At 38.9% G+C, this 15,855-nt stretch overlaps 2 protein-coding genes and 1 long non-coding RNA gene across 3 annotated transcripts; 1 reads left to right on the top strand and 2 right to left on the bottom strand.

The window, feature by feature from the left end:
- The first annotated feature begins 1,491 nt into the window (after nt 1-1,491).
- On the top strand, nt 1,492-9,093 carry LOC116216549. The gene is made up of 2 exons (XR_004159530.1): nt 1,492-5,485; nt 6,807-9,093. It is a non-coding gene; the product is annotated as an uncharacterized LOC116216549 (long non-coding RNA).
- Nucleotides 9,094-9,164: 71 nt separating this feature from the next.
- LOC100547877 (claudin-22-like) lies at nt 9,165-10,647 on the bottom strand. The gene has a single exon (XM_010709767.3). The coding sequence runs from the start codon at nt 10,621-10,623 to the stop codon at nt 9,910-9,912; it is 714 nt and encodes a 237-aa protein (XP_010708069.2). The 5' UTR covers nt 10,624-10,647; the 3' UTR covers nt 9,165-9,909.
- A 1,114-nt stretch (nt 10,648-11,761) lies between these two features.
- Nucleotides 11,762-15,615, bottom strand: LOC100547722 (claudin-22-like). Its single transcript, XM_010709766.3, has one exon. It carries the CDS (start codon nt 12,432-12,434, stop codon nt 11,781-11,783), a length of 654 nt encoding a protein of 217 aa, XP_010708068.1. The 5' UTR covers nt 12,435-15,615; the 3' UTR covers nt 11,762-11,780.
- Nucleotides 15,616-15,855: the final 240 nt, after the last annotated feature.

Raw genomic sequence — 15,855 nt, 5'->3', positions numbered from 1 at the left:
AAATTTGTTAAAAGATTTTTACAGAATCTCACACTTGATTACTTATACTATGTAATTCAGATATGTAAACATGATTTATTAGTCAATATCAAAGTATTTAAACCAAGAATTTGAAATGTTATTTGACTGGTGCCACCTAAACACTTGAACATTGCTCTCCCAGCCATACATATACAAAGTTTCATAGGTATTTTTTGTCCTTTAGCATTGGCTGATTTGCAGTCTTCACACAGTTGGTAGCTAAGAGATCTTTGTACCAGGCAGGGAGGGGCACTGGCCAATACTTTCACTGGTGTGGGATTATGGAAGAGGCAGTACATTCACCCTGGTGAATTTTCTTATGGAGGATAATGCCTGCAGATGAATATCAAGTTCTGTTCTTCATGTGCATTTGTAAAGTCATACAAATACATATTCAGCATCTAAACAAACATAAGCTAAGTCAGGATGCCCTCATGTGGATGAAAGACAAGAAGCAGGATAAGAAGAGATAGCAGTGACAAGGTAGAGCATAGGAAATTCTGACTTGAAATAAGAAAAAGCTGGATGCTGAGTGGTTTTTGTTTGGGGTGTTTTTATTTTCTATTGTGAGGGGGATTGTACAATGAAATAAGGGCCCAGAGAGTTTATGAACAACAGCAACAACAACAAAACAGAAATCAACTTCCACTAGCTCCACTTTTGGAGATACTGAGAACTTAATGGGGGAAGATGCTGAGTATGCAGCTCTGGCTTGATCTGCTTTGAGCAGATCAGATCAGAATAGTCACCCTCTGGAGCTCCCTTCCTCTCAGTGTTACTCTGTAGACATCAGTACTCAATGAGGGGAGGTTGGCAATGATCTTCAGGAGGGATTTGTGTTCTTCAGCTGTTCATGGTTGATGGAGATGAGTGTTTTGATGACACCCACATTATTCAAAATAGTAAAAAAGGAAACACATATTAATAAGGTGCAAAGGATCTCTTAATATGTAAGCAGCAGTTCAAATAAAAATAGTAAATATCAGTATGTACACTTGTGTGGGGCAGAGAAGGGATAATCCTAATATTTACACACAAAAAGGGCTCTGAATTAGTTCTTAGGAGTGGGATATTACAGATACAAGAAACAAAAATGTCAGCAAAAACATCAGTGTTCAGGTGTCAAAAAGCATATAAGACATTGGGAATTACAAAGAAAGAAAAGAAAGCTGAAATGAAATAAATAATAATTCTTTAATGACATAAATACATGTTATGTCTGCAACATAAAGATTGTTTAGTTCTGGTTCCCCATCTCAAAGTAGGTAGTAAAACTGCCAAGGGTGAACAAGTACAGTCAGAGGGAGGAAACAGTTTCTATGTTAGGAATGGCCAAGTAGCCTCAACTGTAAAATCACGGGTGACATGGAGGAGAGCAATCATTGCCTTTTATAATACAGGGAATAGGGAACTGAAGAGGTAGCAGGTTGAAAAAAAGCGAACATTTAGAAACTGTAAAAAAAAAAAAAAAAAGGTTTTGACCAAGCATCATGAATGCAAATTTGCAAAGTCAAAAAGCAGTGTGAAAAAAAATCTAGAGGTTATTAGTTGTAGCGATATCACCTACGTCAGGAAGTCCTTGACCATCAAGTTAGGAAAACAAAAGTTTTTTTTCTCAGTATGTTCTCTTGGCTCAGTTCTTGATCAGTGCTATTGTCTCTCTCTCTCCACTCCATATCATTACAGCCTTCCCCTGTGGATCAGATCAACCCTGAGAATGCTATACTCTGCTGTCAGTGCTTCCTCTTGGTTTAGCAGAACACAGCAGTCTAGAGAACATTGTCATAGATTATTTTTTAGATCCTGCAGGCATTATAAGGGCACAGACTAATGCAGCGGCTCTAAGTGCCAGGGTAACTGAGAATGTCTCAAGTGAAAAAAGGAACTGCAGATGCAGGGGATGTTGAAAATCAGTGGCTGCTTGCTAGTTACTCTGCTTGAAGCTCAATACACAGGCTCCATACCTTCCCTTCCTACCGCATTTTTTTAAGTACAGCAAGTACGTAGAGTCCACTAATACCTACAGATCAGGAAATAGTAGGTAATGCTGTGCAGCAGAAACATTTACTCATTTGTCTTAAATTCTCATACAAGTAAGTTTTCAGATACCTGCTGTCCTCTGAAGTACTTCATCTGTGTGCATCCTAAAAAGACTCCTGTGTCTAGCTATAAATATTTCTTTCCAATACATCTTCAATGTAGTCCTTAATAATACAAAACCGAAACAAAGACAATAGCTTTTTGTTAGACTCTTTCATTCTTCTATACAGAAAAACGATGAACAAGACAGGAGTTAGTGTTTCAGCTTTAATTTTGCTAAGCTTTCTTTATTACTTGCTATCTCGTGCTTACATTAAGCACAAATACAGAGATTCCTGTCTATCCGAAGCCAGATTTTTGGCCCATAATGAATGCATGGTCAGAGTATTAGCTTGCCTTTCTGTATTTTATATAGACAGAGGATTGCTTTTATAAATCACTCAAGAAGCATGGTACTACTATAAACCTCGTCTCGTATATACCTTCTTATGTGTATTCTCTTAGACAGACTGGGCTGAAGCCAAATCTACCTGAGAGCACAGTGAAACTATCAAGTTCTGAGTCCTGATCCTTGTTTGTGGTAGCTGTGGCAAATGGGAGAAATTACTTCCCTCAGTTATCCACTTCTCCCTTCTATTGGATGCTGCTGCTCTACACCAGCAGACAATATCTTGCAGCTTTCTGCAGCCTGCCACACTAGTTCAAAATAAGATTGACAGCTGTCTGGCAAGTCACAAGTCTGTAGAACCTTGATCCCTCACTGTGTATTGTTAGCACAGAGTAATTTCCTGCATATAAAAATTTAAAGTATTAAAAAATTGGAAAGGAGTACGCTTCAAACAGCAACCTGAAATGTTAACCTGAAATGCAGTAATCATAAGAATGTCAGAATCAGAGAATTCTGAAATATTGTTCTGTTAGTGTTTTGATGATAAATATTAGCTCGAGAGCTAAGACATATGGCTACTGACATGCAAAAAATTAATTAATACACTACCAGTTGCAGATTGCAAATGTATGTTTACTAACTAATAGGAAAAACAGTGTTTATAGGTTAATTCCATTTTAAAATCTCTTGCTATTTTGGAGTTGGGGACTGAAGTTAACAGCAGTACAGGCTGACTGGAGGTGTTTTAAAATGGCACTCCTTCATACAAAAACTGGACTAGATTTCAGCAGATGCAGGGTGCTGCTATCTGCGGGAAGCGGGTTTCCTTAAATACCATGAAACTGATAGTGTAGTGTAATGTTTTTGTATTAGTTGGTTCTGTAGTTTGGGAGCCTACTGGGCTGAATTCAGATCTGGAGGCATGAATTCCTACGTTTGAAACCAACTTAGAAGATGGCTGTTTTTGGCTTGGGCATGTGTTTTCATTTGAGGTAACAGACTAGCATTTGAGTCTGTGTGCTTAAAGTTAAGCATCAAGAATAAGCCCCCAAGCAACTTCAAGAAATGTTTAAGAACATGAAGTGCTCCTGTTAAGTTTTGACAGCCAACAAAACTGAAGATGCAGTAAATAACCTCTGTGAGACTGACCCTATAGCTTAAGAGCGAAGATGAGTGTGTACACACAAGGTGCCATCAGCCAGCCTTGCATCCCTCACAAAATGAGAATGATAATGCATGTGTTAAGAAACTTGTCTGCATCTGAACACCAGCCACTTGTCTAAGAGACCCAGGTGACTGTCCACTGGAAAGGACCTGCTCTTCAAATTATTGGGTGTTCAGATACCCTTGGAACATTTAGAAAGCAAAACAAGAATAAAAAAGAAGTGCTCAATAGCAGTTTGCCACCATGCTGGTGGATGGTACAGCTCTGATGGTGCTGGTGATGTGGCAGTACTCACTAAAGAAGACTGTAATAGAGGCAGCAGTACTGAGATATGGAGACACTGTACCTCACTCGTGGGCATTCATGTCAAGAAAGATCTGTGATCTCTTGTACCAGACTGTGTTCCTACCTTGGCTTTGATACTGCTACAGTGCAAAAGAGTTGTTATCCACGTGCAAAATCTATGTATTTTAAGCAGCTTAAATGAACCTCTCTGCTAGGACTACGACTTCACTACCATTAAGAATGAGAGAGCACTGATGGCTATCACCAGCTCAAGGGAGAAGCAAGTCAGCAAGGACCTCTGAGATGGAAATCAGTGTCCATGGAGCCAAAGCACCTCTTGGGAGCTCTCATATTTCACCTGTTGTTTATTCCAAAGTTCCTGTTGCCTTCAGCTCTTAGTGTTTAGTAAGGGATCCATAGGATAAGAGAAAGGCTATTCCTAATCTGATTTTACAGAAGATGCTAAGATGTATCCTTTCTATTCATAATGCTGTTATCTCGCATCTACTTTTCTACCAGTTTGTTTTTAAAATTTTTAATCCCTTATTGACATAATAAAGGAAGATAAGTGACTGTATTTCCCATTCGTCCTTGGTTCTATGATGCTGGAAGTTTGATTTCAATGGATTTAGCATCAGCTTAACTTGATTTGGGGTTATTCCCTCAATGTCTTCAAAGGATTTTTATAGAAGACACTGATGTGAAAAACGCATTTCAGAGACAATTATTGTATTGCTTTGTTTCCCCCCCAGTCCAATGTACAGTAAGAACTGTAGCATTTAAAATGTTTTCTTGCATAAATTTACACAACATCTCTAAGCTGAAGTGCGTACTAGCATTAGAGTTGCAGTTGGGTGAAAACAATTGGAAAGGATGCATCTTCAGTCCCTCATGTTTCTTTCAGACTAGAGTATCCTGGCAGAGCTTTTTTTCATACATTTAAGCAATAGGCTAATATGGTTCTATCACAATTAAAAGTGTGAGAGTTTACAAATGCTAACTTTGCAAGGAAGGTTATCAAAACTCTCAGAATACACATTCAAGATATCTTTTTTTATTATTATTTGTCATTTCATCTTAGGTATAGGTAACTTTTTGAACAACTTTCTGAAGAGCTTGCTTTAGGAAAGAAAACTATTTTATGGGGGAATTACTGTCTCCCAGTATTAAAAAGACATTTTGTTTGTATTAATTTAGGTATTGTCTAACTTCAGTGATAAGAAATACGTCATAAACCATACAGTGCATAGTAACCACCTGTGATTGGCATGGTTTGTTCTATTTATTTTTTAGTTTTCAGAAAATGCTCTGTTATCTTTAGTCCCCACTGCTTAGGCTTGTGATACCAGTTCTCTCTGCTTATGTAGAGATTTGCTTGACACAAGACGTTGTCAATTCTGTGAAATAAGCAGTTGCTCATTACTAGCAAAATATAGTTATTTTACAGTTATTTTACAGGCTGAGCAGTCAAAAGAAGAGCAGAAGCGAGGTTTAAGTGCTGAGAAACTGATGAGGAAAGCTTCAAAGGATGTATGTCGGCTACGGGAGCAGAGTCAGAAAGTGCCACTACAGGTGCAGTCATTCAGGTAGGGCCTGCTAAGGCTTTTTTATGCTCTTTTTAGTGTACTGAAGTAACATGAATTTTTCTAAACATAATCAAACATGCACACCTTTGAGTTTCAAGAAACATCACACATTTCAGAGAACTGGGTAATTTGCTCACAAGACAAAGGCAGCAGTGTGTCTCTGAGCAGTGGTGATGGTGAGGAAGCAGGGTGAAGAGTTTCAGACCACTGTGGGCTGCTCGTGTATGCCTACTGTCAAGGCTCTGATGACCCACAGGTCAACAGTGGGCTTTCAGGTTTGAGAGGTGCACACTGGCTTATGACAAGTGAGAATACCACATGAATTGCTTCGTTTACCTTCTGCTGTTCCTGTGACCAAAAGGAGGAGGGAAATGCAGATCTCCTATAAATAAAAGAAGTCTTGAGCCAGGCAAAACTACTGATTAATCAGTTTCCAGAGCAAAGGCATACTGTTCTACTTTTGTTTTAGAGATTTTTTTCAGACACCAGGCATCATCAAAAAAGATACTAATCCTTCCCATGCATGAAGGATGTAGTAAAACTGTCCTCATCTATCATCTGATCACCACAGCATTAGCCAGGAAATCCAGTTTATGAAATTAATTTTTACTCTGTGCTACTGTTTTCAAACAGAATTGAAGCTCAGCCAGCGAAAAACATGGTTTAGTCTCTTGGACAAATAGGCATCTCCTGTGGCCAAATTGTACTCAACCTGTTAGTTGGGCTTGGTATAATGATGTCGCCTCAAAGACGAATCACACACAGAGGCATTTTGAAGCTCTCAAGAAGAATGTCTCTTCTGAGTTTTGATTTGTAAGCCCCAAATATTTATCATCCGCTTCTGGCAGGGAGGGACATATGAACTTGTTATGCTTCAGTAATGTCTCAGTTCATAGGAAACAAATGGTAACAGCATAGTGGAAGCAACTGCGGAATGGGATGGTAATTCTGCTTCTTGCCCAGACCTAATTTAAGTTCTCTTTTTCCGTTTCCAAATTCAGGATCAGATGTTTTGTTTTTGTCTCCCCTCTTTTTCCCCTGAAATATCATGACAGAAAATGCAGCCATTAGAGCAATATTTCAGTTGTGTCACTGCAGTTATTACCAAAACATTGGCTTTTGGAGCTGCTTTTTGTATGAATGCGCTTAAGAAGGAAATTATATCAGAATGCCCTTGCAACCACAGTTGTAAATAAATTCAGTGTATTTTCCAAGCCTATATTTTAAAAAAACATGCTGTAACATTAGCAACTCTACAGTAGATGACATTAGTTGTGCAATAAATGGTAAAATACTAACTTGTTTTGTTTGGTAATTTCAGGGAGAAGATAGCATATTTCACAAGAGCAAAGATCAGTATACCAGCCCTTCCAGCTGATGATGTATAATTATGCATATTCATTCAAGTGTTTTTTCCATTGCTCATCTTTTTTTTTTTAGTATGACCTTCATATTTCTAGTGACCTGCTTTTACAGCTCTTCTATTTTACATTCAATATTGATACGTTTATTTGTAAAATACAGCAAACTGAATTGTTGTATGTCTAAAAAAAAAAAATGACAAAAAAAGGAAAACCAAAGTAGATCAATTTTGGTATACTGATGCTGATTTTGTACAGTTTGTATGTATTGCATGTGTTTTATTTTGTAAAGATGGAACAAAGGAACAAAGGCAGTACTGAGCGTGTATCCTGTTGAACCGCACTGTATTGAGAAATATTACGTTCAACAGAAGATTGTTTATCTTTTCACTATTTTCATGTGAGCAGACTGTGAAGATGGCTGTTTTGCCATGCAATATTTTTGTATAAGAGTGTGACTTTTGTAGTTTGAAGTTAACTACAAGTGTAAGCTTCTTTCAAAAACGTCAAGGCTGCCTCACAACAGCTGCTAACTAGATTCATCACCCACATTGGAGGTTTTGTTTCTGAAAATAAATTTCTTCTGTTCTTGTTCTGTAATATTGTGTAGCGAGAGACAAAATTCAGTTCTGTGAATGTACAGTACTTTAACCTTCACTAAAAGGTTTCTTGCATCTGTGGGAGAGTGGGGAAAGACAAGACAGACAAGCAACCCTAAAAACTTCCTGTGAGACTACCGAAAGGGCAGCTGCTTTCTCAACTGGAAGCTGAATCAAATTGGTAATACCAACAGTGAAATCAGAATAGTTACATCTACTGTACGCTTAAAATGAGTTTCTCTGTATTAGTCTCTTGTCCTAGAGGCTGCCCTGTTGCCAGCTAGGAGAATATGAAAGTGTTAATTAGGTTTACAGTTATGAAGAGGATTTTATGAAAGTATTTGTACCAGGAGAAAAGTTTGTCCCCAGTAACTTGGATATCAGAAATTTGTTGAAGTAAACTCTCTCTGGAAAAGATCCTGACTAGAAGGCGCCATGTATTTCAGTATAATCACGTTATCCACATATGCGTGGCCTTAATGTCTCAAAAGAGTTGTAATTGGTGAGAAAATGGAAGTGAATATAACTAACATTATGGTAGCAGCTGTCTGAAATTCGCAGTGACAATTCTGTGATGAGAGATCTGTGTAAGCCTTACCCAAGGGCTTTCTTATGCACAAACACATCAGTTCACTTAAACATATAGCCAGATGTGCTATTTGGGGCAAGATGCTGGTTAAACATCATTTATGAATGCCTCACTTGTTTTTTCTTTGTTGGGTTTGAGATAACATATTTGAAAGGTCAATTAAAAAAAAATAAATCTGGAATTATTTAATGTAGAGGTGAAATGAAGGTTGACAGTTTCAACTTCTCAATTTGATTATATGTTTGTAGAATGATGTTTAGAGGTGTACTTTGTGATTTTTCTTTTATTTATTTACAGTCTTATTTATGTTGTGTTTAATATAGTTCAGTTCTGGCCATAAAAATATTTCACATGTGATGCTATTGTGAAAAGTATTTAGAGCTGTCTGAATTCTTGCCAGATCAGCTGTTTTTCTTCACATGTTGAATAATTTTCAAAAAGTATTATCATATATTTGTAAGCATGAAGTAAGGTCAAAATTTAAGGATTGTTGGCCTTAGCTCACAAAACTCATTGCAAAATGTGCCTCGTTTTCCAAATTGGTAAAGTTAAACATATTTTAGGCAGCTTTTAACAATTCTGCTTTTTTTTTAATAAGTTTAAATTATCTGACCTCAAAACACTCAATAGAATAAGCTAACACATACAAATAATCCTGTCAGTTTACAATTATAGATATTACTCAAAGTAGAATTTACTCTGCACAGCAGAGTGTAACAAATGCAATTAGTTCTGCTTCCAGGTACCACTATCACTGCAGTTGCAGATATCAAAATTAAATATTACTGGTACAAGAATATTTAACCAAATGAGCAAAGGTTAGAAAAAAATTGTAATAGAAGGCAAATCAAATAAGAATTTTTTAAAGATATTGCTATGTTTATGCTGTATTAAATATCAAATGCTCAGGACTGAACTAAATATTTAATCAGGTTATATGCTGAATGTGGTTCTGTTCTAATTTTGTCTGTAAAAGTATGCAAATACATCACGTAGATTAACTTGTCTCTGCACTTTCCATGTGTTTCAGTGATCAGAAAATACATTTTTTTTAACAAAGTTCTTTTCCAGACCAGTGTTTTATTCAATTGTTATTGCTATTCTACGTCTTTGTAGCAGCCATCTGTTGCTACAAAGAGCATATAGATTTGTCAGTGTAAAATCTTTGTGATTTATAGAAAGTTCACATCAATCACTGACAAGTCTTAGGATAAGTTATAAAGAAAATGATGCGTTCACTTGAAGTTAATTCTTTACATTCATTAAAGAAAAGCTGCAATAGCAATGAGTACTTTCTAGCAGACAGCATCTTGTTACTGTTCAGAAATGCTCGCTTTCCAGAGGGTGTGTATGGTGATGCTGGGATATATTCAGTCACACACACACACACAATGAAGAATATTGCATAACATTCAGGAAGCGGTTAGTTTAGACTAGTGCAAATGAATAAAGGTCCATGCAATTTAATTTAAGGTTATATTGTATTAGATTTTTGTAATGTATGTTGAACTGGCACTGCAAACCCCTTCAAGAACTTTAAGGCTTCTGCTGTTTAAAAGTGTTAGGTCTCCATGCATCCATCACAATTTTTTACTCATTTAACATGAAAAAACAACACCAACACAGTCGAGCAAATAAACATAAAAACACCACAAAGAACACTGCAACTGATTAGATTTTGGAGAAAAGCAATAGTGACTTATATTAATTGATGAGCTATGACAATCTAATTAAAATTGAAAGTAAGTAGAAATGAAAGGAACCGTACTGTAGTAATCCCTCCCCCAGTCTTGTAAACAGTAGCCAGTCTGTTCATCAGCGTTTTCTTACTGTAACACAAGAGTAAGAAAACCAAAAAGCTAGCATGTACCCTTTTTAAAGTCTTCTGTTTCCAGTCTCCACCTGTTGACGGTTGTCTTGCATATCTCCCATTGTATACTGTTCTGGTAATTGATGGTCAGATGATAAGAAGATTGTCAAGAGAAGTAAAGAGCCTCCTAGAATTATAAAAAAGCCACCAAACCAACCACTGAACAGTGCATCCCCTATTTCCCATCTGGGCACAATCTCTGGGATCACTTCATCCCAAAATTCCTGGATTATCGTATAGGCAACCCAGGAAACAGGAACTAAGACCAGAACTCCGGCTATCCACATGAGAATTCCTCCAAGTAGTAACAGCTGTTTCTTTAGCTTCTGCTCTGTATCCTCTATCTTTAGGCAGTCCAAACCAAGGCTAGAGATGACGAGGCTCAGAAGTCCTAGTCCGTTTGATGTAGATACTAAAATCCTGGAAATCCTGAATTCTATGGGCAAAGCTAGAAAAGAATCAAAGTCTTTACACTGTGTTCCTCCTATGTCTTGGACTACACAGGTTTGCCAGAGTCCCATAGTCCAAAGCTCCAGTTCATTTAAGTCTAAGCCGAGGTTTTTCCAGTCCGGTAAATAGTTACAGGTACCAGTTAAAATCCATCCTATTACAGACAGCAGCAATCCAAATAACTGTAACCTGTGTCTGTGGACCAAATCCATTTTTAGCAGTCGAAGTAGCACTGAACTGATGGCTTTTGAAAACAGTATTCTGCACATACTGAACACTGGCAAATGTTAAAACAAAGCTTTATAAAGTATGAAATACTCCTCCCCCTCCAGCTTTATGTTACCTGGTTCCATGGGCAGCATTTAGGGGATAAGGAAATAGTGTGGTAAACCACTAATTGAAGGGTGTGACCACAGCTGGGTTCACCTTTCATTAGTATGAGTTGGTTAATTATTTGGTTTTTAGTAATATACTTTGCTTTTCATCTATCTGCTAGAGCACTGAAACATTTCTGCAAATTTTGGCATCTCTTAATTTCTTATTAAAATAAGAACCGCAAACACAGAGTACTTTAGTATCCATCAATACATTCCTACTTAAATAGGCTGTCCTCATTGTGGCCAGTTAAATATCATCTACCTAAAGGTTCTGTATTGAGAATGTTTTGCTGTAGGTGAATGGAGCCTAAGAAGCCTTTGATAGAATGCATAAAACCTCAGTACCTGCGTCAGAACAAGACAGGATAACTGTTTTTTGTCTCTGAGCCTATTTTTGGTGCAAGTTTGCAGATATCAAAATGCTCAGAATAACTTGCATGAATAGTTTTATGTGCTAGGTTGAGATCGCAAACACAACTTCTTGGGTACAAAGCGCCACATCATAATATCCCATGCACAAAAAGACATCTGCAAATCGTGGTAGCATTTCAGAAATCCGCAGCTTGCTTAGCACAATTTGCTTGTCCACAGAAAACAATCTGAGGCAACGCATGCATATAGAGCATTAAGGATGTAGAAAAAAGTTCCTATGTCACTACGTTAGGCAAGTGGAAAATTGCGACAGGGAATCAAGCTTTGAGGCTCAGTTAGTTGATTTCATATGAAAAGGAAGCTTATTTTGGTTAAAAGCCAAAATGCCATGGAACATGCATATTCATTTTCAGAATTTTACCGTACAGTTGAGAAAACAAAAACATCTTTTCTACGTAGTCTATGAAGAAATAAAATTCTCCTGTGAAACATTTTAAATAGTTCTGCAGGTGAGAAAATACACCAGTTTCAGATGACAGTTATGGAGAAAACATAAGTTTAGGAAACCAGCTAAGTAACAAAGAGTCCTTTGAATTACTACTGGAACAAGCTGCTGGCTTGCAGTAGAGTTTGGAAAAGATAGGGCAGTCTTTCTGTCCTACTTAAAGCCTTTGGTTTTAAGGCCTAGTTTCAGTTTCTAAGTGTTGACACTGATCTTGCTGTTCTGTTACTGCATAATGGACCGAAGATGGATGAAGTTCAGTTGAGCAGATTGTGCAGTTAAGTAGGGATCCTCCTAGTATAAGACAAAATCCAGCAAGCCAGCCAACAAATAATGCTTCCCCCAAATCCCACCTGGGAACAATATCTGGTATATTCTCATCCCAAAATTCCTGGACTGTGGAGTGGGCAACCCAAGAAACTGGGGCAATAGCTGTAATCCCCGACATCCAGAAGAGCATTCCCCCAAACAGCAACAGCCGTTTCTTGTGATCCTGTTGTCTTCCACCAATTTTCAAACAGTCCAACCCAAATCCTGAGAACAAGAGGCCCAAAAGCCCCAGTCCATTGGAAAAAAACATCAAAATCCTAGAAATCCTGAGTTCTGGAGGCAAAGCTAAGAAAGAATCAAAGTCCTTGCATTGCATTCCCCCTTCTTCTTGGACAACACAAGCTTGCCAGAGTCCCATGGTCCAGATCTCCAGTTCGTTCAGTTCCAAGTTAAGATTTTTCCACTGAGGTAAATAGGTAGTGAGACAGGATAGGACCCATCCCAACAGAGATAATAATATGCCACTTAATTGCACCACTGGTCGATAAACCAAGGCCATTGTAAGAGTAGTCCTAAAAGCTTGTGGAAGAAGGTTGCCCCAGCGGTTCTCTAACAACTGCTGTCTCGAGTGGTGGTGGAAGCTATGAAGATTTTAGTTCTCTCCTGCCCCAAATATAAGCCCTTGCTATTAACCCTTTGTAAGCTCTCAAACACTTTTTTGTTCTTCACGAATATAATGTTTCACATAAAGGATGAAGGACTTCACTAAACCATGAGTTAGTCTTTCCGATAAGGATTTGATCTGTTACCTTCCAATTTGCTTGGTAAAATTATATCCCAATGCCTGATGATTACAAGCCTGAGGATGAACAAAGAAGGCTCTATGACCCCTCACCCTAAAATACAACAGAAATCTTTGTGCTTCGATACGGATTAATTAGATTTTAAGTGGTGATAAAAAGTCAGCTCTGTGCGCAACAGGACTTCATTGTAATAGCTAAATTTGAGATTTCAGGGATGTAAATCAAGGCCTTGTAAAGAAAGGTAGACTGTTTGCCTATAATCTTTATTCTTAGGCTTCCTCAACATACATAACGGCTTATCTTCCACTGCTCTGTTTTATGTCCCAGCACTGTAAAAGACACTCTGTAAAAGATCCTTACGTTTCACATTTTCTACATTCATTTCTTTTAAAATGGGCTTTGTTTTGACTGACTCTTAAGGGGAAAAGGAGACGGGTATGGTCAAAGCACTGTAGAGAATGAAATCCTAGACATCCCTCTACCATAATGAACTCAGACGGATCACCAGATGGTGTAAGCTGTACCGGCCTCAGGACTTCAGCAATACCACAGTAGCAGCTTACACCAGCCCAGTGTCCCCTTTCCCAGAACCCATGTCCCAGATGGCACAGAGCGTACACTCTGCGTCTGACAGCTTTTGGCACTCAGTGCTCCTAGGGCCAGGGGATGTCTGGTGCTTTTCTGATCAAAGCAAGATATCACTATGCCATTACCCTGCTAGCAAACCCTGCTTCTTCCTGCGGTCATGATGGCTATTCTTGTGCTTGTCTACTGGGTCAGCAGCAATAATATCTGCCTGCTATTCCTCCTGCACGTCACAGCACAGCCTGTATGGGAGAAAGCTGAGCAGTGTAAACACATGCACGTGTGCACAACCCAAAGGTTCTATCTGGTCTTGCCTTCAGTTGCTGGATGTAACAATGTACCAAATCAGACAAATCTGTGTATTTTATTTTGAACAACTACAAATTAGGGTATGGTGATAGAAGAGCATAACTCCGCTTTTAAAGGTTTCCAAAATCCTGAAAGGTATCATTAAGAAACTTAACTGTGAAGAAAGTCTCCTCTTCCTCATTTTTGCATTATTCTGTGTCAATTTCTAACCTTTGCAATTTTACTGCCACAAGCTGTGAGAAGCCAACGCAGACAGACAATATTTTTCCTGTAGCTCGAGTACCAGCCCAGCCACATGACTTACACCTGGTAAAAAAATTGCCATGCACAAGAGTAGGAATCACTGAGGACACTACTGACAACATGGGGAACAAATTGATGCAAGCAAGGCTCTACTTTTGGCCACCCACCAGACATAAAGAATAACAAAAAAACTTTGCATTCATTCAGACTCCAGATTGCACTTTTAAATTTGGCAATGTGGTTTCTCTCCCCCATTTTATGTTCAGAGCAAGAAAACTAGTTCTGGAAACCATCATGACATTCAATGAGAAACTCCATAATGCCATTTGAATAATTTTTCAGATAAACAACTGCTCTTCAGGAGTGCTTCTGCTCATTCAGGAGCTACATGCTTATTTGACTTTTAAATCACGGTTACTGCCAATTACTGGCAGCCAGTCACGCTTCCCTTGCCTATGAACCTTTAACATTTTCTTCCCTGCTGTTAATTCCAACTGTCAATACAGTGTAAAAGCACAAGATCAGGCATATGAAGTCCATTCATTCAGCTAATGTTGACCATAGCAGCAGCAGTATGCCAGCCTTCACATTTTCACAGTCAGAAGCACTGGGACTGCAGCACCAGTAAGATTTGCCAATTCAGCTCTGCAATTTACTGTTAACCACATAGCAACTTAGAGCAAGCAAAAGCTTCCTCATACTACTCTGTGCAAGATTATAAAAGAATCCCTGTGTAAAAAAAGGTAGGTAAGACTTGTTTTGTTGCCAGGGTAGTAACAAGGTCTGAAATGCCTCAACTTGAAACTTGCTCAGTAAGCCCATAAGCAAACAGAACTTGTAGCTGAACCAAGATTATGTAAATTCTCCTATCTTCTTTTCCACTTTTCCTCTCCACCGTTACTTATTTATTTCTCTCACATGTAGAAAATGTCACATTCTCAGAAGGATTTTATTTTGGTCAACTTGCGTCTGTGCAGAAGGTAACATCCCAGAGCTACTGCAAATGCTAGAGGTTAAAACTGGGGAATGCACAGCAGCCACACCACAAGCACCAAGTTGATCTGCGTCCCAGCTCTGCTCAGCACCAGCTGAACAGCCTTCTCTGTCACTGAGTGCAGAACTCCCTTCAGTGTCTGCCCTACAATTCAGGATAATTTGAAACATAAACTCCACACACTATGATGTAGGAATGGCAGTAACACACAACCCAGAACACTGATAGCTGCAGTGGTTCATTCAACACAGCATAGATGGCCGCTGCTGCCAGCCAGCAGGGCAGGACCACCCACTGGGTACCCACAGCTGGTGCCATGGGGCGAGCACGGAAGGGCTGATGCCGGACAGGCCTGCCCCTCCTCCTGCCCTTGCTCACCTTGTCAGCAACTGTAGCAGGACCCTGTGTGACTGACACAACCTCACCAAGATGGAAAGTACAAATAGGTACAGCTACTGGTGAACACCATGCTTTCAGAAAGGAGAAGACAAATTTAGAGGGGCTTTTGATTTGTTTTTTGAGCATCCTTCTTTTGCTATGGATAAGCCTGATATAAGCAACGTTCAGGGATATCACCCTACAATTCTTACGTGGATGAAATGATCTCTGTGTGGAAATCTGATCTGCAGAGAACAGATTTCTGGTCCCCTCAACAGCGCCTGCCTCACGCAGGAACCAGCAGACTCTCTGTAGCATCACACCCCCTATAGCCAGGCACTTGCCATAGATACGCAGGCTGGGTGCTTTAGGTGTGCTGTTGTTGCCATTTGACTCTTTCAGCAGTCAGTTCTGTGAGACACTCCTAAGTCTCGTTACAGCCGATGCCCATGAACACATAGCACAGGACACAACTGGAACCCTATAATTTCTGTGACAGTTTTAAGTGCCAGAGATTAAATCATTCCTTCTAACCAACTCCAAGCATAGCCTAAACTAAATGTTCACTAATCTAAAGCAGAATAGGGGTGATCAGCATGCATATCATTTTATGCAGGTGAGTGCATTACATTATTTTCCTTCCATTTCACATTTTCAGGCTGAAGACA

Source organism: Meleagris gallopavo, chromosome 4 (assembly GCF_000146605.3).
Source record: "Meleagris gallopavo isolate NT-WF06-2002-E0010 breed Aviagen turkey brand Nicholas breeding stock chromosome 4, Turkey_5.1, whole genome shotgun sequence".
NCBI classification, from domain to species: Eukaryota; Metazoa; Chordata; class Aves; order Galliformes; family Phasianidae; genus Meleagris; species Meleagris gallopavo.
The sequence above is the reverse complement of the archived record's forward strand: the minus strand, read 5'-3'. Positions and strand labels throughout refer to the sequence as shown.